At 45.7% G+C, this 25922-nt stretch overlaps 1 protein-coding gene across 2 annotated transcripts in view; it reads left to right on the top strand.

The window, feature by feature from the left end:
* Window positions 1-25922, top strand: part of TPCN1 (two pore segment channel 1) — a 61334-nt gene that overhangs the window by 11055 nt on the left and 24357 nt on the right. For both annotated transcript variants that reach the window (XR_550462.1, XM_008572585.1), the window contains exon 3: window positions 20865-20992. Coding sequence is in view for 1 of the 2 variants with exons in the window: in XM_008572585.1 (XP_008570807.1) it covers window positions 20865-20992 (128 nt within the window). In the remaining variant the exon portion in view is untranslated. The remainder of the gene's footprint in view (window positions 1-20864; window positions 20993-25922) is intronic.

The following is a 25922-nucleotide window of genomic DNA, read 5'->3' on the forward strand; positions in this document are numbered from 1 at the left end:
CTTGGGTTAGAGGGTACCGGGGAAAGGGTGGATTCAAATCTTTGACTGTCTTCTTGCCTCCACCCTTAGGGCCATACTGAGGAGTTCGGACTTCATCCTGGGGTGATGGAGAAGCCCCAAAGTGCTTTAAGCAGGGGAGTCACCATCACATTTCAGGGGAGTGTCTGAAAATTCACTCAGGCTGCCCTGCAAAGATTGTTGGAAATGGATGACAAGATCAGGTCGCATGGTGATGGCCCTGTTTTGTTTGGCCCGAACAGTGTTTTAAGAGGTAGCATAACCAAGCAAACATCATGCTTGGTCTCAGCATGAGCAGCTTAGCATGTGTCATCTGACACCTGTCTGGTACCTGTAGTCATTTGAATTTGCAGCCCCTGGAGTAGATTCTGGTAGTATGGAGATGAGAGAGAAATGATGATGAAGCTCAACTAAGGGAGTAGCAGAGGACAAGCTTATGGACGAGTGTGATTTAGCAGAGGTAGGAGTTGGGCGTGCTAGTGGGAAAGACTGAACATCCTGGGCATGAGTAGCAGCATGGGCAGAGGTAAGGAGGGGGCGTGAGCCTCCCTGGGAAGCGCCAGAGGGGAGCATACTAGGGGCAGATTGGATTTGGGGTATGAGTTAGAGCATGCGCTCTGGGGTCAGACCAGCTAAATTTGAATCCAGCTCTGCCATCTGCTGCTGGTACCTTGGGCAGGTGATGAACCTCTCTGAGCTTCAGTTTCCCCATTTGTAAAGTGACACTAATACCAATATTAGGACTGTTGTGAGGTTTAAAGAAAATAGCATGCCTCCAACAATTAGCACAGTGCAGCATCTTGACTGGAGATGAGAGAGAAATGATGATGAAGCTCAACTAAGGGAGTAGCAGAGGACAAGCTTATGGACGAGTGTGATTTAGCAGAGGTGGGAGTTGGGCGTGCTAGTGGGAAAGACTGAACATCCTGGGCATGAGCAGCAGCATGGGCAGAGGTAAGGAGGGGGCGTGAGCCTCCCTGGGAAGCGCCAGAGGGGAGCATACTAGGGGCAGATTGGATTTGGGGTATGAGTTAGAGTATGCGCTCTGGGGTCAGACCAGCTGAATTTGAATCCAGCTCTGCCATCTGCTGCTGGTACCTTGGGCAGGTGATGAACCTCTCTGAGCTTCAGTTTCCCCATTCGTAAAGTGACACTAATAACAATATTAGGACTGTTGTGAGGTTTAAAGAAAATAGCATGCCTCCAACAATTAGCACAGTGCCTGGCTTATACCAGACTGAGCACTGGGTGGATGTCAGCTAGTATAATTAGGGTCAGGGGTTGAGCAGGTAGATCCACTTTATGGAGAGCCTAGAATGCCAGTGGCAGGAGTTTGGACATGGTTAACTAGGGAATGGGGGCTGCTAAATGTATTTGGGCCAGAAGGTGATGTGATGACAGAGCATCTTATTACTGACTTCTTGCCATCTCTGGATGCCATCTCCAGCCACCACGATAACCCCTGAAGTTAGAAACCCTGGGGAGGGTCAGCCCTGAGTGAGGGTTACTTTCTCCCTGGAGATGAGGAGGTGGATGGAGAGGAAACTCCCAGGCTGTTCTACAGTGGCAGGAGCCATACTAGGGATTTTTCTGTCTGTATCCCTCTTCCTGACCAGTCCCTGAACTTCCCCAGGGCCGGTCAGGATTGGGCCTTATTCATCTGTACAGCCTCAAAGCTCTGTGCAATTGCTACCTCTCAGAAGGTACTCAGGAAATATCTAGACAGTGCTGAACTGATGAGTACTTTTCCCAGGCTCACTTGGCCTGGGTGCAGGAGGGTGCACCTTAAATTGGAAGCAGCCCAGAAATATCTGGCAAGGAGAAAGTAGTTAGTGAAAGAAAAGCAGAGTGGATGGGGTGAAGATGTTTGGTTGTGCCCTGGCCCTACCCCACATCTTCCACTTTGCCCTTCCTAATCCCACTTTAGGATCAGAAAGGACCTCCAAGTTCCAGAGTCACTTTCTTGACTGAAAAATCATGGCTTCTATATTAGTCCATTTTTGTGTTGCTATAACAGAATACCTGCGACGGGGTAATTTATAAAGAACAGAGGTTTATTTGGCTTACAATTCTGGAACATCTGCTTCTGGTGCAGGCCTCAGGCTGCTTCTATTCATGGTGGAAAGTGGCAGGCAGCCAGTGGGTACAAGCAGATCACATGGCCAGAGGAAGTGAGAGAGAGAGAGAGAGAGAGAGAGAGAGAGGAGGTGCCAGGGTCCTTTAAACAATCAGCTCTCACGGGAACTCATAGAGCGAGAACTCACTCACTACCTCCACCCCCCAGGAAGGACATTAATTCGTTCATGAGGGATCCGCCCCCATGACTCAAGCAGTTCCCAAAACTACCACATTGGGTATCAGATTTCTACATGAGTTTTAGGGGGACAGGACATCCAAACTCTTATGAGCTTCTAACTGTTTCCAGTAGATAAGTTCCTGCTTTGTTCTGGTGCACCAATAACAATCCCTTACACAACCCATCCTGATCTGGGGTTGACCAGGAAGTTCTAGGTCTGCTCAGCCTAGCAGCCTAGCTCTGCCTTTCTCCTCCTTCATGGTGAAGTGTTGATTGATGTCTTGTCTTTCGCCTTTGTGGGGAAATCCATCCTCATAACCACCCTTACTGTACTGAGGAATTGGTGTCTTGGAATATGTCAGGCTTTGGATTACAAATTAAAACACACACACACACACATTCTGATCTCTTTCCCCATGTATTTTAGCTATAGAAGCAAGCAGAGACTATAAAATTGCTGTAGCAGCAGTGTCTTTTTCTTTTTTAGGCATGACATAGGGGTTTTGTTTTGTTTTTCCATGGAAGGCTCTATTATGTTCAGGGAACCTCCTAGGTGAACCTTTTGGTGGCTTCCCTCCTTCAGCATGCATTTGGAACATTTGCAGATATCTCCCATGAGTGTTCTGTGGGTGCCACCCCTGCTCCTTGGCCTGACAGCAAATCCAGTAGCTGCAAATCAGAGTGTCTTTTATGCTACCTTAAATGACAAAGTCTTCCCCAGAGCCATTCATGTTACCTTCTTCGTAGAGGCAGGAAGCATTGATTACAGTTGTAAAGAACCTGTGCAATAATGTTTATAGATGGTTTGTCCTAATGGCCTTGTCAGGTAAGTGGTATTCATCCCCATTTTGCAGATGTGCAAATTGAGGCACGGAGAGGGAAGTAATCTGCATAGGCAGACAAGGGGGAAGTAGGCTACGTTCGTTCAGCAAATGTTGGTGGGCCACGGCATGCCAGGCAGCCACCTGGGCAGACACAGGAGGAATTTGTGGCTCTTTAATCTCAGAGCCCTGCTTCCTCTGTTTTCAGGCCTTGCCCAGAATAAGCATTTCTCCACCCAGGCTCTAGTAGCCTTGAAAGTGTCATTAACATCAGAGTGTTGATGAGACCATAAACCTAGACCACCTCAGTTGGTGAGATTAGGCCACATTCTTGAATGGAATGTAGGACAAAGCCCTTGAAGACCAAGTGCTCTGGCCCGCCTTTCCTGCCTGACAGTGGCCCTGGTGCTTGACCTGGCCAGATTGTGAGAAATTTTGCCTTAGTATACTCCTGCCTGGCTGGCCACCATTCTTTGACTCCACACTAGAAATCAGAACCAATAATCAAAAGTATTAAAACATGGACTGCTCATATAATCTCATTTATTTAATGATCACATCATCTCATTTATTTTCTCATTTAAAGCACTTTCACTACCAAACCTCCCCTGGGCTGCTGTTTCTCTCACTTCCAATGTATTCCTGCTTCGGCTTTCTTTAGCTGAAGACCTCTGGAGCCTTCCCTAACCTGTTGGGCAGTGGCTGCATTTCTCATTCTCTGAATCTGCTGTGTGTGCCTCACTCTCTGCTCTCCACTGCACAGAAGCCCCCTCACTCCCCAGCATTTGGATGTAATAGATTTGATGCATTGAATTGGGGTTGGTTTTGTGCCATGATGGAGTCTGAGAAAATGGAAATTTGGTGAATTAGCTCATTTAAAATATGGATAGTAACACCAAGGTCAAGGGTGATTCCTGTACTAGTCAGCTTCCAAAAAAATATATATCTATATGGGTGGGAGGGCTAAGTTTGGTAAAAAATCTTTTCATAGTATGAATAATACCCCTGTATTCATCCCATGCCACGTTGGGTTTTGTAAATCACGTTCCCTTCTATCAGGACTTATCTGGTTTGTGGGTTTCTTTTTGTGTCTTCCTGATGCCCATTTGAGGCAGCAGGTGAAACAGAGCAGGAAGATAGAGTGTCCAGCTCAGTGTGATGCCTGGGTAGATGGCTGTTGTTTAGGGTGCTTATGTTACACAACTGTATCTCTTTCTGGTAGTACAAGTTTTGCAAAGACAGGGACCATGTCTTTTCTACACATACGCTGCTGCATGAAATAACATATCTGGGAGTGAGTCACCAGGTTCCAAAAACAGCCAGGATCCCAGATGACTCTGTCTCTCACAGCTCAGCCTCGTCGTTGGAGCCATCTGGGGACAGAGACTCATTTCAATGTGATCAGATCAGAAATAGCCCAGGCCGGGTGTGGCCTTGCTTCCCCCAGGAACAGCCTACTTTTGGGGACATTTGTATCTCTGCTTCCAGCATTTGCAGCTCTCCGGGAATCCACACCTGTCCTGTAATTGCCCTATCAGCTGGGGCTGCTCCATCCCCTCCTTCCCTCACATCTGAGCTCCCTCACCACCACCCCACCATTCATAGACCACCTCTCTTTTTAATCTCTCTTTTTCTTAGATTGGGATTTTTTTTTTTCTTATTCTTTTAGCTCTTGCTGAAAATCAGCCTGGGCCGAGCAACTGTGCTCAGGGCTGTCTAATGGCTTGGAGCCACTCCAAGCTGCCGGATGTGTTGGCTTTCACTTGTGGGTGGTCGCCGGCAAGCGTGATGTCTTCGCTCTGTGACTCTCAAGGGTCCGCTCTTCTTGTGGCCTTGGCTGTTCACACTTGGCTGGCCTGCCTATTTGTCTGGAATTGCAGTTTTTACTGCACACCCTGGAGCCAGTCTGGTAGCCTCAACAGGGCTCAGATTTTATTAGCACCAAAGTCCACTTGGCCGCCAGGCCAGTTGGCCCATTTGTTTTTGTCGCATATTGTGTTTTGCTGTTTTCTCTTGGAGACCAGACATTGTCCCAGAGTGTGTAGGGGATCAAAAGTCTGGAGATGTGATAGCTTGGGAGAATTCTAGGCTCTTACAAATATGTGTGTGTATTGGGGAGTGGTGTTATCCGCCAGTGCTCTATACTTTTGCTTCAGGGTCACCATGTCTACGGCAAAGGAGGGGGTCGAATTTCTGGCATCATGTCTTGGTAGATGAGCAGCCTTGAATGAGCTAAGGTTGTTTTTTTCTGGGCTTCAGTTTTTTTGTCTGTAAAATGGGGATAAGAATATCTACAGTCAGTATTGATATAAAGATTAAATGGGAAATTTTATATAATATACCACAGTTCCAACACAGTAAATGGAAACTATAAATAATATTAGTGTCAGGTTGATTTTCAACAAAGCAGCAATGTCCTTTTCTGAGCCCCTGAGTAGATAATCAAGGGCTCTCGGCATTGAGGACTTGAGCCCTCTCTTCCTTTTATTTAATTGTCCAACTCGCTCTTAAGGAATGTGAGCTGGGCATTTTCTTAGGGACCCTGTAGTAGCGATTGACTACCAACCTTGTTGCATTGCAGGGAGAATTAGAATCAAGCAGCTCCATTTTCTTGCCCTTTCTTTAAAATGGCTTCTTTGTTTCCATTGTCTTTTTCTTTATTCATGATGCCTTTTTGGTCTGCCTTCCCTACTTTATAGAAAGGGAAACTGAGGAAAAAGGAAGGGAAGGCTGAGCCTAGTGCCTGGCCATTAACTGTGCAGGGTTTCAGGTCCCTGGAGAAGGAGCATGCTTAGGCCATCAAACTCTCTGTAGGATGTAGCATTCCTCCCAGTCATCACTTCCCCAAGCTGCCTGTGCCTTATGACCACCTCACCTCTTGTTGCTGCCCTTCTGAACAAAACTGCCCGCCACAGCAGAAGAGCCAGGTGCTGCGGCGTGGCCACTGTTGATGGTCCAGCCAGTCCCCAGGTGCTCCTAGGTAGGGCCAGAAAACATCTTTGATCCATGCTGACTTATCAGCGGCCTTCATGCAGGTTGAGACTCAGCCAGACTCATTCTTCTGAGCACTGCTTGTCTGCTGACCTCTTGTAGGGGCCCGCAGAGCACCAGTGCATGGTGAAAAATGCCTTTAATCTCCATGGGTTCTTCTATAGCTCCTTTCCTTGTGCATTTCACAATTAGCATTTCTGCTGCTTCCAATGGAACATGGGACAGATGTTTGCACAGGTGCTGCACTCTTCACTGGGTAAACAGAGTGGCATTTTCATGCCTGTGTGAGTGAGTGAGTAAAGCGTAGGGCCTTGACAATTGTTTTTTAGAGCATCCGAAGCACTTCCCACATGGTAGGCACTCAGTAAATATTTCGTGAGTGAGTAGTGGTTGTGAAAACCCTTTGTTTCATAATAAACCCGGGAACAGGAAGTACAATTCCAGTTTGGGCCTTGAAATTCATGGACCGAAGAAGTCATGTCCTGCCTCACCAAGAAAGTACCTGTGGACATCTGGCAAACCATGGGATGTGCGGCAGGGCCAAGTTGCAGTTCTCCATCTTGGGAAGGGTGGTTAGGAGAATTAGACAATGAAAATGACCATGGTGGCCCCTGGCGAATTTAACCTGCTCTATAAATGTGAGCTCATCATGGCTTCCCTGGGAAAAGGAACTTGTGGTTTTGCCCATGTAGATTGTTTGTGGATTGGTTATGGAGTTAATCAAGACTGACGACCTTGGCTATGTATTTCCAAATGGCACACCTGGTCAAGTTGCTCTACCATTAGGATCCAGTGGCTCAAGTCCACCTCCTTACCGTGAGGCTAGGCTCACACTTAGCCTTGTGAAAGCAGCGGAGGGGGAGGGGCAAGCTTGGGCTTCCTGGGCTCGAGCCCCAGCCTGGCTGCTTCCTTGCTCTGTGACCTTCTGCAAGTCACCTTAGCCTTTGTGGGCCTCAGTTTCTCCCTTTGTATTATCCCCTGCTAGGGATAATAATAGGGCTTGTTTACACTGAGAAAAATTAATAAATGGAAAGCCCTTAAAACTGCATCTGGTATGTAGCAGGCACTGAGTGTGAGCTGCTGCTGTTGTCATTTTTCACTGCGTCAGCCTTGTCTCTGGTCTCTGGCTCTTTGTGCTTCAGGATTACTGAACCCTCTATAGTTTCCTAAAAGTGTCCTGCAGTTTGCTTCTCTGTGCTTTATGCAAAACCTTCTCTGTTTCTGGAATGTGCCCCTCACCTCAATCCATTCCATCTTGTGAACACCTCCTCATCCTTCATCCTTCAAAAGCCAGCCCGACATTATCTTAGAATCCTTCCCTGCCACTGCCCACTAGCCCCTGTGGAGCACTGTGGTCACATCCTTTTCTAGGTTGTTGTAACTAACAAATGACTTCAGTTCTCCATAGCCACATTCCTTCTGTCATCTCCCAATTGGGATCTCCATGAGGACAAAGGTCATGGTGTTACTTTTTCTAATCCAACACCCAGCACAATTCCTGGCATACTGGTATACAGTAGGTGCTGAATAAATGTCTTCTCAAATTAAAGTATGTGTTCTTTGCATTAAGAAGGTCAGCCTTTTTAAATTTCACCCTACGTTTTTCTACCAGAAATTATAACATGATTTATTAAGACTAGAGAGGTACTCAACCTCAGGATATATATATATTTTTTTTGGTGGTCGGCTGGTATGAGGATCCAAACCCTTGACCTTGGTGTTGTAACACCGTGTTCTGACCAAGTGAGCTAACCAGACAGACTAGGATGTCTTCTTGTGAGTTCTTCCTCTGGCCAGTTTAGGTGTGGGCACCTCGGGCTATAATCACGGCCTTAGATGGCTAATTTTTTGGTGGTCGGCTGGTATGAGGATCCAAACCCTTGACCTTGGTGTTGTAACACCGTGTTCTGACCAAGTGAGCTAACCAGACAGACAAGGATGTCTTCTTGTGAATTCTTCCTCTGGCCAGTTTAGGTGTGGGCACCTCGGGCTATAATCACGGCCTTAGATGGCTACAGTGCTCTCCTTTTCCCAGCCCCTCTCCTGCTGCCTGCACTCTTTTCTGCACTCTGACTCCCAAGAGCCTCTTGTTTCTAATCTGTACCCTCCTGCATCTCCATGTCCTCTTTTGTGGCCATTGCTCTCAACTTTCTAATTCTTTTCCCTGCCAGTTCAAGGTCCCCCAGCGCTGGCCTCAAGGAAGACAGGGATTCCCTTTGGATTTGGCCACTGTCAGGTGGCCGGAAATAGGGCTGGAGGTGGCACAGGGCATTATCCTGGCCACTTCCAAATCAGAGCTCCTTCCAGAACAGTGCTTGACCCATGGTACCGCCCTGTTGAGCCTTTCGTTCTTCCTCCTCTCCTCTGGCTTAAGCCTTTGGCAGGACAGATTTTGGGCTTGAGGCCAACAATTCAACTGGGAGGGCTCTGTGCCAGTTTTTGCCTTTCTGGAGGTTGGTATATTTGCCTGGGGCTCTGCCCGGCTTTGGAGCCTTTACTAACATGCATTGATAACAAGGGTCCACCTCCCACGCCATCTTGCAACCAATTATCAGAAAGAGAAGGCCTGAGCAGAGGGGAACATGCGCTCTGCTTTCTTTTGGCGTAGTGTCTTATGCCCAATTTTTATCTGGGGGCCCTTGAAGAGCCAACTAGCACAGAAGCACTATGGCAACACCGTGCCTGTGAAACTCAACAGTGTGACTCTGGTTTATTTTTCTCTCCTCTTTGAGCTTTTTCCCAGGGAGTGGGGCTCTCAGTGACAACTGGCAAATGGTTGGGCAATTGCTTGTTGTCATTCTGGTGGGCACTGGCTTCTGGAGGGCTCTAAGTGCTTTGTGTGTATTGCATTTGTTTCTGCAATGCCCGGAGCACTGTTGGCATCAGTCCCAGTTTATGGATGAAGAAACTGAGACTCTGGGGATTAGGATCATGAACTGGGAGCAGGGGTAGGGCACAGCCAGAGTGAACTCGGGTGTCCAGGGCTACATTTTGTTTTGAAGAGGATGTGCGTGCGTGTGTGTGTGTGTGTGTGTATGTGTGTGTGTGTGTTTGGAATGCATAAGGTCGTGTGCACTTAAGAGAATTAGAATGAAAAATGTGTGTGTGTGTGTGTTTGGAATGCATAAGGTCGTGTGCACTTAAGAGAATTAGAATGAAAAAGAGGAAAAATAAAAATGGGGTAGGTAGGCTGGCTGGTGAGCTCAGTTGGTTAGAACACGGTGCTAATAACATCAAAGTCCAGGGCTCCGTCCCTGTACTGGCCAGCCACCAAAAAAAAAGAAAAAGAAAGAAATGGGGTAGGGTCCTCATTATCAACCTGCCCAAGGACAGTCACCCTGCATTTTTTTCTGATCAGGCGTACCTCCCAGGAAGAGCTCACAGGCCTTTTGTCCAAAGCAACCTCTCTCCACAGACTCTAAACCAAGGCCTCACTAGTTTACCCAGCCCTAGCTGACCCTGCAGTTGCTGGATGTGGGGTGGGTCGTCAGAGCCCTCCCCTCCTGCCTGCTCTTTCCCCCTCCTCCCTGGTGCTGCTTTATGGCTGGCATATGGAAACTGTTTCTATTTATCCAGCACCACCAGGATGCTGCTGCCCGCTGTGCTCCAGAAAACGGAAACCTTGGATTCCCAACAGGGTCGTTTCTGAGGCTGCATGCGTAGCAGCCAGCTGTTCTGCAGGGAGCGTCTGGGCCCTGTTACATCAGCATGGAGGAATCATTACCATCTGTGCAAACAGGTCATCCTGGTTTGTCTGCCTGTTCTCTGTATGAGGAATTTCTCTTGTACTTCGAGTCCGTTTTTGTTGTTGTTTTGAATTCTAATGTGTGTTGGTTCAGTGGTTTCTTTCTGTTCCTTCCTCATCTCCTCTGAGTGATTTTATGTTCACTCCCCTGGGCTGATTGCCAGGATTCAGGGAGGGTAGTTTAGGGGTTGGAGCCGCATAAATCTTTAGTGGCCAAGGTTCGTGACCTGAAAAGGCTGTGCCTGTCCTTTCAGTCTGGTTTTCATAAGAGAGCTCTCTGCCCAGGGAACCAGAAGTGCAGAACAAGATGTTTCCCTTCGTGGAACTTTCCCTGGAGGTGCAGAATGCGATCTTTTCTGGTTGCCAAGAATGTTCCTGGTCAGCTTCCTCTGCTTGCTTGCTGTGAGAGCCAGGGAGACCACCTCTTCCACCTGCCTGCGCCAGTCGTTGTCTTTCTCCTTCCCTCCCAAATTTCCATCTCAGCCATCTCCCAAAGTCAGAAATGCAGAGGCAAGGGCCAGCCATCATCTTCCTGGAGGAGGCAATGGAGGGCCAGCGCCCCGACAGCCCTGTGATGAGGTCATCCCATCTGTTCGAGCTGGGCCCTTGCGGTATGCCTTGGTCCTTGCCTTTCCAGCTCACCTGGAAGAACCTACCCTGCTCTGGGCAAGAATGGCACCAAAGTCAGAGGTCTCTAAATAATAACCAGTTTGAGAGGGCCGGTCCCAGCACGTAGGATGGGGCTGGACTGGGGTGACTTGGTGTGAGCCCATCGGACTGCTTTGTTGGATGGGACTCTTCCCGTGCAGAGGGTACTCCAAAGATTTGAGTGCCAACCTAGAGATTTGGGAGCCAGAGTTTCTCCCAGGAAGTGCAGATTGGGCTCAGTGGTCTGTGGGCAGGAGGGAGCCAGGGCAGCACGCTAGGTCACTAGAGCAGGTTGGTGCCAACAGCCCCTGAGGTCTGAGGCTGCCCAGGCAGAGGTCCCGGAGTAGACCCAGTGGGCAGGATCCATGGGCTTCAGTGGGGACAGACCATCTTCCAGTTGTCATGCCTGGTGGTGACCAGTCAGGACAACTGGGAGTTCCTGCATATTCTCTCGCTTACCACTTTGAGGGAGTTTGTTCTAAAGAGGCCGGGCTCATGGGGCTCAGTTCCCCAGCAAGCAGGGGCTCATCCCTCCAGACCCCTCCCTATCTGAATTCACAGGCCCACCCTCTGTCTCACTGGACCTGGCTGCCACTTGGCCCTCTCACTGTTGATACGCCCCTCCTGCTGCACCCTGCCTTCCTGTCTTTCACAGGCCTTTACTGTCCTTTCTCTTTGGAAAGCTGTTGCGCCTTTGAGCATACCTTATACTGGAAAAGTACAGCACTTGGGAGTTGGAGCATTTCCATCACCTCTCTGGCCACTTCTGCAACCTTGGAAGTGGGAAACAGGGTTAGAGCAGAGCAGGCGGGCAGAGAATTAGAACCCACAAGGCAGCCCAGCCCTGCCTCTGCAGTGCACTGAAAGTGCTTTTGGACTTGGCTGGTGTGGCTGTGCCACTGCGGGAAAGCTACATGTGAAAGGAATGGGACGAGACAGTGGCTCCTGGCCTTGCATTTGCATCTTTCTATAATCCCTAAATGTGCTGCCTAGCCGCTCATGCCTGGGTATAAAGGAGTCTCTTTGAAATCACCTGTGGCTTTCTTGAAAAGTCTGTCAGTGGCCCATGTCACCCAGGGTCTTTCAGCCCTCTCTCCATATGAGAGCCACAAGCAAACGATTGTGCTTTGCATTGTAGGACCTTGTAAGCATGCCAAGTTCTGTTTTCTGAGACAGTGTAAGGTTGAATGGTTAGAAGCACGGAACAAAGTCTGCCCTGGGAAGGGAGAATTCTCTATTCTTGCCCCTTAGCTGTTGAGTCATGTTTTCCTTCTTTCTTTTTAAGGTTCTACCAAATTAGTTTTATACAAAATTGTCCCTCTTTAGCGAATCCTTAAAAGAATGGCCTTTAAAAAATACAAAGAGATTATGTCATGCCCCTTCTTAACACCCTCAGTCACGCCCCGTGTGCTTTGGCTAGAGGTTACCCTCATTCCCGAGGGCTCTCTGCTCTCTGCCCTCTGCCCTCCAGGCACTGGGCATCTTTAAATGCCCCAGGGAGTGTGCAGAATCTTCAGGGCAAGATCACTTCCATTCAGATATGTTTGTTGGCCACTTCTCCATTGTGCCCAACACCAATCTGGGCTCTGGGGGCACCACAGTGAACATGACAAATGTTCCTGCCCTCGTGGAGCTGACATTGCAGGCAGGACACCAGGCCCAGAAGTAAACAGATGCCCTTTCAGGTGGTGACCCCATAAGGAAGCATCAAGCAGTGTGAAGGGGACAGAGTGATGGCCATGTGACTTCATAGGAAGGATGAGGGCAGCGTATGGTAAGATGACCTCTGGGTGGAAAACTGAAAGATGTGAGAAAGCTGGCCATTTAAAGATCCGAGGAGGGCAGTGGGACCAGCAAGTGCAAATGCCCTTAGGCAGAACATTTTAGGTGTGTTCCAGAATCATGAGGCCAATGTGGCGAGAGTGAGAGGGTAAGGGACAAAATGACAGCAGAAAGGTCATGGGGTCAGGTTTCATAGGACATTTTAACCCAGGGGAGGGCCTTAGAGTTTTCTCAAGAAGACAGGTTATTGTTACACTAAACTAAAAATTTACTTAAAACACACACTCTCTCTCACCCCCCCCCCCCCCCCAGATTTCTCCAACAGGTGTAGAGAATAGACACCAGAGGGGCAGGATGGGGAATGGGAGGCAAGTCAGCGGAAGGGGTTGTGCTGGTCTGGGGTAGAGATGGCTTGGGCCCTGGTGTGGAGGAGCCAGTGAGAAGCGAGATGTTGCAGTCCAGGTGCAGCCAGGATTTAGGAGCTCGTCAGTGTAATCCTTGAGAAGATGAACCTCCTGATTCCCGAGGTTGCTCCTGCCCTGAGATACTCTGTTGATGGCAGCTGTTCCACTCAGCTCTTGTAGGTCAAGGAAAATATGCTCAGTCATTCCACCAAGACTTCCTCCTGCCTGTCTACCAGTCACTTGTGGTCCTCAGTGGTGTATCTCAAGAGCTCTGGCCAGTTGGAGTGACAGCCTTGTGAGGACAGTCACTTACTCTCTTTGATTGGGATCATAGATACTAAACCTGTCTCACAGCTGCCTGCTGTTGTCAGAAGAGACAGCGGCCAGCAGTCACCCCACGGCCAACACTGGGTCAGCAGAGCCACCTTCCACATTTCTCTAGTGAGGGATAAGTGATGAATGATTGTGTTAAAGAGAGCTCTAGGCAGGATCCAGGAGGCCTGGGGGATGGACCCGGCTCTGTAACCAATTGGCCCAATTACATGGGACATATCTCATTCACTCCCTGGCCCTCAGTCCCCACCTCTAGAAGGTGAGCATTGAATTAAGTGGTCTTTAGGATCTGTTCCAGATCTGACAGTCATTGTTTCTATGATGGGCAGCAGAAAGTACCCAAAAATTCAAGCAGAAAAGCTTCATTAACAGTGCTCCTCAGACTCTGTGGTGAAGGACCTATACTTTCGTAAAGTACAATGAAAACAAATTACAGTTGACCCTTGAACAACGTGGGGTAGTTAAGTAGTTAAGTGCTAACAGTACTACTAACAGTAGGCAGTACTTAACTATCTGCCTCATTATGTCATGAATGCATGACAAAAATTTTCCAATATATTTATTGAAAAAAGTCTGTGATAATTGGATCCACACAGTTTAAACCCATGTTGTTCAAGGGTCAACTGTACTAGAAAAAAGAAATATTGCATCAAGGCCACTTAGTATGAAGGTTTCTGAACACTGTCTCTAATTCCTGGATTTCTCTCATCCTGGACTGTCTTCCTTGTGCAGGCCATGTGGAGTAACAGTGCTCCACAGTTTAGCTTAGTTGGTTCTGAGCACAGACCTCATTCATTTTCCAGCTCTGTCACTTTCTAAATGTGTAAGACTCTGAGTAAATTCACCAGTCTCTCCATGCTTCCATTGCATCATCTGTAAAAAGGGGGTACTCATGACAACCCCTCAAAAGGTTGTTGTGAGGATGAAATTATTTTATATGTGTGTGTGTATGTATGTGTATATATATATATATATATATATATATATAAAAATGCTTAGAATAGTGGCTGACACACAGAATATGCTCTGTAAGTGTTTGTTATTGTGGCAGAAGCAGAGTTGCTGAGATCTGAGCTGGACAGATTGTGGGCCACAGTTACTCAGCAGGTGGGAGAGGGATGTGTGTGCTAAAGATGCCATTACCCCCCAAGCAGCAAGACCGTGTTTGTGGAAAGCTTTAGTAACCAGCAAGATCCAGGAGGCTGGGCTTTGTGCTGATTGTGGCATGCTGGCCCCCAGGGCAGCTCCCGTATTTGGAGTCGTTTTTAAGGCCATCTGCATGCAGCTGGTACTTACTCATAAACATATAGATGCCTCAAGTTGCAAGGGCAGCTAGTCCAGCTCCCCATTTGCTGGGTGAACTCCTCTCTGTTGAAACATCCTTGACCAATGGCTATGGAGCCTCTTCTTGAGGCCCTGTGGTGGGGTACTTGCTGCCTTTGCAGACAGGTGCCCCTTGAGGCCAAGGGCTGTCCAGGTACCCCCAGTCCCTGCCCGGGGCCCAGCACCTAGCAGCTGCTCTCCATCCCAGGGGTGCCCACCCAACAAATGAGTGATGAACAAGGCAGTTGTTGGTTTTAAAATATTTTTATTATTTATTAAAATTTATTATTATTAATTGTTTCCAACCAACAGATTATATTTGCAATAAAATAACCAATACTTATATACCCAGCTTTAACAGAGTTTGGCATTGACTTACTTATTTTTAATCAATCAAACCCAACAAAAGTAAAGCCCTCTCTGCCCAGTTCATTGTTGGGCAGCCCTAATTGTTAAAAAGTCCTCATTCTGGGCCGGCCCAGTGGCGTACTGCTACAGTGCGCCGCTTGGGAGCGCAGCGGCGTTCCCGCCGAGGGTTCGGATCCCACATACAGACCGGCCGCTCATTGGCTGAGCGAGGTGCGGACGCAACACCGAGGGTTGCGATCCCGTTGCCGGTCAGCTGGCTCCAGGCATCTTAGTGCCCTGTGGTAACCAGCTGTCCTCTGGAGCAGCCTGTGAACCCCGGGCTGAAGGCCCACCTGTCTGTGAGGAGCTTGGGATAGCAGTAGAGGAAATGGAGAAGGATGTAGTAGAAACTAGATTCCAGAGACCCTTGCTTGGCATTCCAAGGAGGCTGAGTCTTTTTCTGAGGGCAAGCCATTGAAGGATTTTCAGCGGAGAGTTACACCATCAGACTTAGACTTTACAGAATTCATCCTGCAACAAGGTATCCGGATTAGCTAGTCAGGAAAGGCCTGGACAGCAAGAGCTGGTCTGAAGGCTGTTGCAGTCTTNTACGGGCGCGACACTGAGGGTTGCGATCCGTTGCCGGTCACGAAAAAAAAGACAAAAATAAATAAATAAATAAAAGTCCTCATTCTGCCATTTGCAGCCCTTTCACATGTAATCTGTGGCCATGGGGCACACATTTTGTCTTTGTGATGCTCACTCTCATGTGGGGACTTCAGCTGGCTCCAGGCATCTTAGTGCCCTGTGGTAACCAGCTGTCCTCTGGAGCAGCCTGTGAACCCTGGGATGAAGGCCCACCTGTCTGTGAGGAGCTTGGGATAGCAGTAGAGGAAATGGAGAAGGATGTAGCAGAAACTAGATTCCAGAGACCCTTGCTTGGCATTCCAAGGAGGCTGAGTCTTTTTCTGAGGGCAAGCCATTGAAGGATTTTCAGCGGAGAGTTACACCATCAGACTTAGACTTTACAGAATTCATCCTGCAACAAGGTATCCGGATTAGCTAGTCAGGAAAGGCCTGGACAGCAAGAGCTGGTCTGAAGGCTGTTGCAGTCTTCTAGGGGAAAGATAGCAGGCCCCAGCGAAGGTGGGGAGTAGAGATGGGTTGAGTGAGGACACCCTCCCAGACCTGTGACTTATAGGCGTTGAGGAGTGAAAAAAAAAAAATGGCATCAAAGATTTCTGGCTCTGAGGACTGTTCTTCCAAGGCAGCCACAAGCTTGGTCCTTCCTGTTGCAGTAGTCCTGTGGGTGTCAGAGGCTGACTGGGACTGTTTGTGGCTCTGAAGGGGTTGTGTATCAGGGAAGAGGAACTGTCTCTCACTCAAACCAGGGCACTGAAAGATACCAAGGGTGGTCTGCTCCCAAGAAAAATCCAATGCTGGAAGTGTGAGTGAGGCATGTTAGCCAGGAGCAGCCTGGACTGTGGGACACTTTAGGCCACCTGATCGCAGTGGTGCTGCAGTGTAAGTTGTGAGATGCAAAGGAGTAGTTGAAGAGGGCCAGGTGCCCTCTCCCCACCGGGAATGGGTCAGGAGAGCTCCTGGGTGTGAGGAAGAAGCTCCGGTCAGTTCATCAAGACCCATGAGACAAAGGGCTAGGAAGGCTCAACGGGGGTCTCCAAGGCAGCAGCTCACATAGACAGTTGTGTAATGGGTGTGGGAAAGTGACACTAATGTCTACCACCATCTGTGCCAGCTGGCCACCGCCTACCCCACTCCATCACTGTTATTTATTCTACCTAAGACTCTGCTGTGTTGCTGGCACTGGCTCCTGCCATGGTGTGTGAAGGTCATGGAGGATGGGGCATGGGCACACGAGGAGGCAGCACCATCCAGCTGCCTGCCTGTGGCTCTTCCCGCTCAGGAGTCACATTTTGGCTCATGCTTCCCTAGTCCACGTGAGCAGATTGAGGAAGGTGGTTTGACCTTCTGTCTCTGCCTAGGGCTTAGTTCTTTCAGAAACAGACATTGAGATCAGAGTTGGGAATGCTGCTCTGTTGGTAGATATGGGTCAGAATTATCAAGTCCAAATCACATCCAGATGTCCCACCTCCCACTTATAACTCCACTCTCGTGTGAAACCACTATTATATTTTTGGTCCTTTTAGCATTACACTGTCACCCTGTTTGAGTTTCTGATTCTTGAGAGGCTTGTAGTCCACTGACTAGGAGCTAAGCAGCCTGATTTGGTATCCCAGCCCTACTTTTCACTAGCTACATTACCCCAGGAAGTTACTTAGCCTTTCTGTAGCTTAGTTTCCTCAAATCTGAAGTAAGAATTATCTATTTCATAGGGTGGTTGTGAGAATTAAATGGTTTAATAGATATAAGGTATTTAGCTATGTATCAGTTATCTATTGCCGTATAGCAAATCACTCCCAAAACATAATGCCTTAAGATAAAATTGTTTATTTTGCTCATGAATCTGCAATTTGAGCAAGGCTTGGTGGAGGTGGCTTTTTTCTGCTCTGTGCAGCATTAGTTTGGACAGCTTGACTAAGGCAAAAGTATCTTTTTTTAAGATGGTTTATTCATGTGGCTGAGAAGTTGGTGTTGGATGTCAGCTGGGTGCTAGGCTGGGCTGTGGACTGGAGCCCTTAATTCTTCTCCATGGACCTCTCCACCAGCTGCTTGGGCATTCTCGAAAAGTGGTGGCTGGGTTCCATGAGCAAGTGCCCCAAGAGAGCAAGGTGGAAGCATTTTTATAACCTCACAAGTCATGAGTGTTACTACCTCTGTTCTTTGTTGGTCACAGCAGTCACAAAGGCTCACCTGGTTTCAAGAGGAGACATAGGCTTTACTTCTTTATAGGGAAGTGGCAAGGTTCTAGAAGAATATGTAGGGTGAAAGGTAATGCCGTGGCTATCTTTAGAAAATAGAATCTGCCACAGAATAGGTTTTGGCACACAGTAAGCCTTAATAAATGTTTGCTACCCCTAGTTTAAAATACTTGTCTGTCATTTCTTATCCCACACTCCTTTTCCTCAGAGGGTGGTAGTATAGCATAGTGGTTAAATGTATCTGCTGTGAAGCCAAGCTGCTTGGGGTCAAATCCTGGCTCAAACCCATGTAGCTGTATCATCTTGGACAACCCATATAGCTCTGCAATCTTGCTTAATCTCCTTGCAGAGCAGAATTTGTAACAGTACAAATTTTATGGGATTGTTGTGAGGATTGCATCAGTTAATCAGCATGGAACACGTAGCACAGAGCCTGCAAGTAGCGTTAACTGATTACTATTCTTATTTGCTTCATTGGGACAGTCCCTTCCAGAAGATTCTCCTAGTTACACATCCTAGCAATGAAGATGAAGCTTGATGCAGAGGAGGTTTGTGAACTGAAAGTCCCTGCATTTTTAGAAGCACAGAGGCTGGGAGGAGAGAAAGGGAAGTATATTGTTATAAGATTGTTATATTATGCATTAAGTGGCATAAATATCACTTGAAAGTGATAAATTAAATTATATACTACAAATCCTAAAGCAACCACTAAAATAACAAAAGAAAGTTGTAGCTAGTATGCCAACAAAGGCAATAAAATGGAATGTTTAAAAACCCTCATTTAATTTGAAAGAAGGCAGAAAAAGAGTAAAAAGAGAACAAAGAATAGATGGTATAAATATAAATAGTGAAGTGATAGATTTAAACCTAACCATATTAATAATTACAGTAAATATTAATGATCTAACTACTTCAGTTAAAACATAGAGATTATCAGACTGGGGGAAAAAGCGACCAAACTATATGCTGCCTGTAAGAAATACAGTTTGAGTCTAAATACACAAAGAGATTAAAAATAAAAGGATGGACCTGGCTGGTTGACTCAGTTGGTTAGAACATGGTGGTGATAACACCAAGGTCTGTGGTTTGAATCTTGTACTAGTCAGCAAAGTAAAATAAAAGGATGAAAAAATATACACCAATCAGTATTCAAAAGAAATAATCAAAAGAAAACTGGAGTGGATATACTAATAACAAAGTAGATTTCAGGGCAAAGAATATTATCAAGGATAAAGAAGTTTATTTCATAGTGATAAAGGGGTCAATTCATCGTCTGTGGTTTGAATCTTGTACTAGTCAGCAAAGTAAAATAAAAGGATGAAAAAATATACACTAATCAGTATTCAAAAGAAATAATCAAAAGAAAACTGGAGTGGATATACTAATAACAGACAAAGTAGATTTCAGGGCAAAGAATATTATCAAGGATAAAGAAGTTTATTTCATAGTGATAAAGGGGTCAATTCATCAAGAAGGAATAATAATCTTAAATGTTTATTCACCTAATAACAAAGCTTCATAGTACATGAAGCAAGAATGGTTGGAATTACAAGGAGAAATAGGCAAATCTACAATTATAGTAAGGGATTTCAATACTACTCTTTCAATGATTTATAAAGCAAGTAGACACAAACTCAGTAAGGGTATAGAAGTTTGAATAACAGTATTAATCAGCTTGACCTAATTGACAACAGCAGATTATGCATTCTTTTCAAGTGCACATGGAACATTTACCAAAATTATATTTGGGGCCATAAATAAATTTAAAAGGAAAAAATTAGTTTAAAAGAGTCAAGTCTCATAAGTATGTTCTCTGACCACAATGCAATTAAATGAGAAATCAATAACAGAAAAAAAGAAACTAAAAATAATTAGTTAAAAAAAGAAGAAAAAAAGAAATCAGTAACAGAAAGATCTCTAGAAAGATTTCCAAATATTTGGAAACTAAACAATATACATCTAAATAAGTTGTGGAGGCCTGGGCAGTTAGCTTGGTTGGCAAGGGTATATGGTGTTATAACATGAAGGTCAGGGGTCTGGATCCCCGTACTGGCCAGCTGCAAAAACAAACAAAAAACCCCAACAGATTTCCAGAACCAGTTGTCCTTGCCTAGCAGCTCAAGATCAGAAGGACATATTGTGACCCAACAGCCTTATGAACCCTGCCAGTTTCCTGCCCTTTACTGCACAGTTGTGAGCCTTACACGGTTGCTTCCTGCCAGCAGTGCAAATCAATCTCCAAACATTTGAGTCTTTATTTTCCTACAGGTGCATCATTTAGAGTGTAGATTATAGAGGACCAGATTTTCATCCTAGATTCACTTCTTCCTGATAAAAAGTTAAATATTAGGGCCATTGTTTACCATGTGTATCAGTAAACTCTTTCATTGTTGTGACAAACCCAACTCAAACAGACTCTAATAGGATCTTTATTAGCTCAGATTTTGGAAGGTAAGGACCCCAGGGGTATAACCGGTATTATCTCTTTGTTATTGTTTTCTCCTTTGACTTCCTTGTCTGGCAGCTTTCCCCATGTGGTAGCGAGGCAGCTGCCAGCAACAACAGGGAAAGAGCCTCTCCTTCCTAACTGGTCTGGGGACAGTTCCAAGTTCAGCCCTTAATGGCTGAGATTGGGTCAGCAGCCTTGCCTGACCCAATCCCTGTGCCCAAGAGAGGCTAGGGATTCTTATTGCCAAGTCTAGGTCATCTGCCAGCAGCCAGGGTGAAGTTGGCCAGAGCCAAACAATGAGGACAGAGAGCAGGGAGGGGGCATTCTGCAAAGGCAGATCAGAGCAGGGTTACTGGAGGATGTCAGCAGGGAAAAGCAACAGATGAGCTTCTACCAGGGCACAAATCCAGTTATTTTTAATTTTTGACTTAGTGGAATATTAACATGGCTCCAAAAGCCAACAGTATACAAAAAGCGTACTCCCTTTGAGTGACACTTACACTTGTTTCTCACACCCCTCGTAGGCAACCAATTTCATTGAGCTCTGATTTTTCCTTCCTGTGTTTCTTTTTATAAAGGTAAGTAAATATATGTATGTTTTCATTTCCTATCTTTTTTATACAAAAGATAGCATACCATACGTGCTCATTTGTACTTGTTTTTTTCACTTAACAAGAGAAAGAAACAGATTTTTAACTAGCCATACCAGTTCTTGCTGGCATTAGTACACAGGGTTGAGCATTGACTTGTAGATAATGGGATGTATATATGAGCATATGAAATGACCGCCAGCCTTCTCTTCTGAGTGGTGTCTTTATACTCTTAAGCCTGGGTTGTAAGTGAATCTCTCTCTTCTTCCAATGCAGATGGGGGCAGCTATGCCATCCATGACTCCCGGGCCTCCAGTTTGAGCTCCATGGGGGAGAGTTCCCCCTCCAGTCCCACCGGACACAACTGGGAGATGAATTATCAAGAGGCAGCAATCTACCTCCAGGTAAGTGTCTCCCAGTCAGCACCTAGCCATTTTCTGCACCTGTTGGTGGGGTGGGGGCAGCCAGGGCTCTATTAGATACCTAGACGTTCAGTTCTGGCTTAGGTTTTAGCCCCTGCTCATGTGTGAGCTTCTTATCTGTAAGATGGGGAGAGGAAACCTGGTTGTGCCTGTGGGGGAAGGGCACTGTGCGCAGGCTTCTCCTCTGACCCCGTTTGTGGCTGTGCCTGCTGCTGAGGTTCCTTGAATCTGTCCAACTGACCTTTCCTGCCTGTCTCCTGCCCTTTCTCAGGAGGGAATTCTTAGTATACTTAATACTATAGCAGGGACTTGTCAACATAGTGTGGGGAACCTCAGAGATCTTTGTTTGTTTCTTGTTTACTTGTTGCTGCTTTCATGTTTGCTATTTCATGCTTTTTTTTTTTTCCTTTTTGTAAAAAAGAATACTTCTACTTTTCTGTAAAAATAATACATGTTCATTACAATAAGAGGAAATGAAAATACATTCACACAAGGTAGTCATTATCAACATGATTTCCTTCCAGGTTAAAAAAAATATGTATTTTGAGAATAATTTTAAAGTCATGTGGTATCATTTCCTTTTTTTTTTTTTTTTTGGTAACATGTGGCATAAGCTTTTTTCTCATGTTACTACAACCCTTTTGTAAACATAATTTAAATGACTTTAAATTACATTAGGTAAACTATCCTAATTTACTTAACTGTCCTGATAATCTTAGATATTTTCCCTTATTATAAATTACAGTCCCAGGACAGTCTATACCTAGAACACACACACTCTCTCTAATATCTGGGATTATTTTACAAGGGAAGACTTTAAGAGACGAACTTACTGGATGGAAGGAGTCATTTTTTAGGGTCCTTGATATCTAGTGTGGAATACTCTCCCAAGGATGTATTGCCTCTGAAATGCCAGTCTTACTGGCTGTGGCATTTTCACCATAATCTTGTTACTTTTGTCACTATAAGATTTTAGTTTCTGACGTGCATTGAGTAAGGGTTTGGGTGAGGAAATAGAGTTTTTCTTAAATTCATTGGAATGGTAATTTTTCCTCACCTTTTTTCTTTGAAGTAGCAGTCCGCTGCAAATATTTGTTTTCATTAAAAAAAAAAAAAAAGATTTAATTAAATTCAGATATTTATTTGATAGTTGTTCAGTTGTCTGCATGTTTCTCCTGTTCTTATGCAGTTTCTTATACCTGTGCTACTACAAATGCGTTTTGATTCAGGTTAAGACACTAAAAATGTAGGGAAATTTTAGCAAGCTCAGGCATACCTGGCAATGATCTAGCAGGGTCACCTTGTGCACCTCTCCTTCTCTGAGGTTGAATATGAGCATGGGATAGGTCAGAACACAGAATGAGAATGGCCTGGGGACCTCAGGAACCTGATAATTCCTTCTTTCCCTAAGCAGATGAGAACATTGGTAATAAAAACATGGTCTTTGAGGGCACCTGGTAATCTTTGGAACAATCCTCTGAGGCTGGTATGATCATCTCCTACTTTACAGATGTGGCACCTGAGATTCAGAGGGGCTAAATGATGTCCAAGGCCACCCAGCTAGGAAGTTGCAGAGCTTGGCTTTAAACTATCCATCTAGCCTCCAGATAATGTTCTTTTTTGTATATGTTGTTGCCTCATTTCTGCACCTGACCACATGTGTTCACTTGCAAATGGGCCATGTATTGTGGAAAAAGTAGTTACAGAATAGCAGGTGTAGTAAGATCATTTTTACATAAAATTTATGTGCATATAGCAGTGTATATATGTGTGCACATGTATGTGTGTGCTGCACAGATACCAATACACATCTGGAAAGTTCTTTAAATATTAAAAGCAATATCTCTGGCTGATGGAATTTTGACTGCTTTATAATTCTGTGTATTACATAAATTATTTTATCAAAAATGCATCTTTTTTTTTGCCACTGGCCGGTACAGGGGTCTGAACCCTTGACCTTGGTGTTATAACACCTCACTGTAACCAACTGATCTAACTGGGCAGCACTTAAAAATACATCATTTTAAAAAAATAAAAATAAAAGCAAAACTTGGGTCCCTATGAATAGTAGCTTATGGCTGTTTCTGGAGGATGGGTTTAGCTGGTATCAGGATGGTCTTCCCTTTCGTGCTTGTGACTGAGCTATACTACAGCCCCTGGACCAGGTTGTTGGTGCGCATGGGTAATTGGCCCTCATGGCTTACCTGGTGCCTGTGGTTTCCTCTCCTCCCACACTTTACCTGTTAACTCACCCTCAGGAGCCATGTGCTTAGTGGTCCTGGTACCGTTGAGATAGCTCTTGTTTCTGTGTGGACTTTGACCCCAGGGAGCAGAGCAAAGGCCTGGAAGTCACTAAAACTGGCATTCCTTATTTTTCCTAATCTAATTCATGATCAGCAGCCAGAAACAAGGCCAGTGTCCTCTTCTGGGGTTTGGATCAGAATCCTGTGACATGTGTAATGTTTCCCTCAGTCTTTGTTGGTAGAGACCTTAACCCCACATTCCCTCTGTGGCAATTCCAAGTCCTAGAGTTAAAATCCAAGCCTGCCATGTCAGTGGTTTCCCCTAACCAGACCTTCATTCCTGGCTCTTCATTGGAAGAAATTGCCCAAGAATTCCATTTTTTTTTAGTAATTCAAACCAGAAGCTTCCCAGGCTGCTGTGTGTGTCCCCCTCCCCACCCCTCGCAGCCATACAGGTGGTGGTAGAAACCACAGCCCTGTGCAGACCACAGGACTGTGCACAGCTTGCTCGCTGTTGTACTGCGGAGATGTTTGTTCCCTTTGTTGGGCCTGCCTGTTGGGTCTGCGGTTTGTCTTTATTTTTTGCTAACAAGGTAGCCATGTATCCAGCTTCGGGGAAGTGACTCATTCAGAGTTACCCTGCAAACCACAAACAAGGCCTTCCCTGGAACGGGTTTGTGAGGATGGTGAGGGTGGTCCCATCCACCATTCCAAGACAGCTAGCATGCTTCTAGAAGGGCTCTGGGTGGGGGAGTCCAGGTTTACATTCTGGCTATGTGACTTTCCTCTTCACAGTGACAACCAAAAATATCTCCAGACATTGCCAAAGATCTGGAGGGAGTGGGTGGGGAAAACTTCCCCCAGTTGGGAAGCAGTGAAGTGACGTGAGGCACACAAAACCTCAGCCAAGGAAGTGCTTTGTGTCGGCTGCCTGGTGATCGCTGATGAAGCTGGTGAGGTGGGAGGCCCCTTACTGACTCCTGTGCCCACCGACTCCAGGGAGGCGATGAAGATACCCCTCCAGAAGGCTCACCCTAACAGGAAGGATGTCAGCAGTGGTCTTAGGGTGGCATCTTCTGTATTCTCAAGTAGATAATTCCTGGGGCTATGTCATTTATTTTCTGTAACATTAGCAGGAAGCCAAGATAGTCATTTAGAATGAGGGTGCTGGAACCAGACACTCTGGCTCTGTAACTTCAGGCCACTGCTGAAGCTCTCTGTGCTGAGGTTTTCTCTTCTCTCTGTCAATTGGGGATAATAAGAATACCTGCCTAAAAGGAAAGGTGTCAGGAGTAAAGGGCTCAGATAAAGGGCAGGGCACAGTGCTTGGTCCTGGTAACACTTGATCAAGGTTGGCTATTGTCTTATTACTGTTAAGATAGAAGGAATTGAGGGCAAGGCCCATCATTTTGCACAGGTCAGGAAATTAGAAATAACAAATAAATTAAAAAGTGGGATGTGGGAATGAGATACCACCTTACAGCTATTATAATGGCTATCACCAAAAATATGAAGGATGAATGTTAGAGAGGATGTGGAGAAAATGGAACTCTTGTACACTGCTGGTGGGTATGTAAATTAGTATAACCATTATGGACAACAGTATGGAGGTTCCTCAAAAAACTAAAAATAGAACTACCATATGATCCAGCAATCCCTCTACTGGGTGTATATCCAAAAGAAATCAGTACCTCAAAGAGATATCTGCACTCCCATGTTCACTGCAGCATTGTTCACAATAGCCAAGAGATGGAATCATCCTAAATGTCCATCAACAGATGAGTGGATAAAGAAAATGTGATATATGTACACAATCGAATACTATTTAGCCTTTAGAAAGAAGGAAATCCTATCATTTGTAACAACATGGATGAACCTGGAGGGCATTATGCTAAGTGAAATAAGCCAGACACAGAATGACATACCGCATGATCTCACTTATATGTAGAATCTAAAAAAGTTGAACTCATAGAAATAGAGAGTAGAATAGTGATTACCAGAGGCTGAAGGTAGAGTAAGGAAAGGAGATCTGTTGGTCAGAGGGTACGAAGTTTCAGTTAGACAGGAGGAATAAGATTTTAAGATCTATTGCACAGCATGGTGATCATAGTTAATAATAATGTAAAGTATATTTCAGAATTGCTAAGAGAATAGAGTTTAAATGTTCCCACCACAAGGCTGGCCAGTTAGCTTAGTTGGGTAGAGTGCAGCTTTGTAACCCCAGGTCAAGGGTTCGGATCCTCTTATCAGCCAGCTGCCAAGGGGAAAAAAAAAATGTAAACAAATGTTCCCGCCACACACAAAAAATGGTAAATATGTGAGGTGATGGATGGATATGTTAATTAGCCTGATTCAATTGTTCTGTAATGTGTGCATATATCAAAATATCACATTATACTCCATAATTATATGTAATTAATTACTTGTCAGTTAACAAAGAAAAAGTAGGAGGATGCAAGGAAGCCTGAGTTAAGTTAGAGCAGAGATGCCCCCTGGGCAGCTCTTGATGGATTTTAAAGGGTCTGGCTAGGCATGGTTATTGGCTTCTTTTTTTCTCTTAATGTTAATACAACTTAAAATAACAGTAATAGCCAGTATCTGGTGAGCTTACTGTGTGTAAGAGACCATCCTGAGTGCCTCACAAATGCTCTCCCACTTTCTCCTCACAG

The sequence above is a fragment of the Galeopterus variegatus genome, unplaced genomic scaffold, assembly GCF_000696425.1.
Source record: "Galeopterus variegatus unplaced genomic scaffold, G_variegatus-3.0.2 Scaffold807, whole genome shotgun sequence".
NCBI lineage: Eukaryota > Metazoa > Chordata > Mammalia > Dermoptera > Cynocephalidae > Galeopterus > Galeopterus variegatus.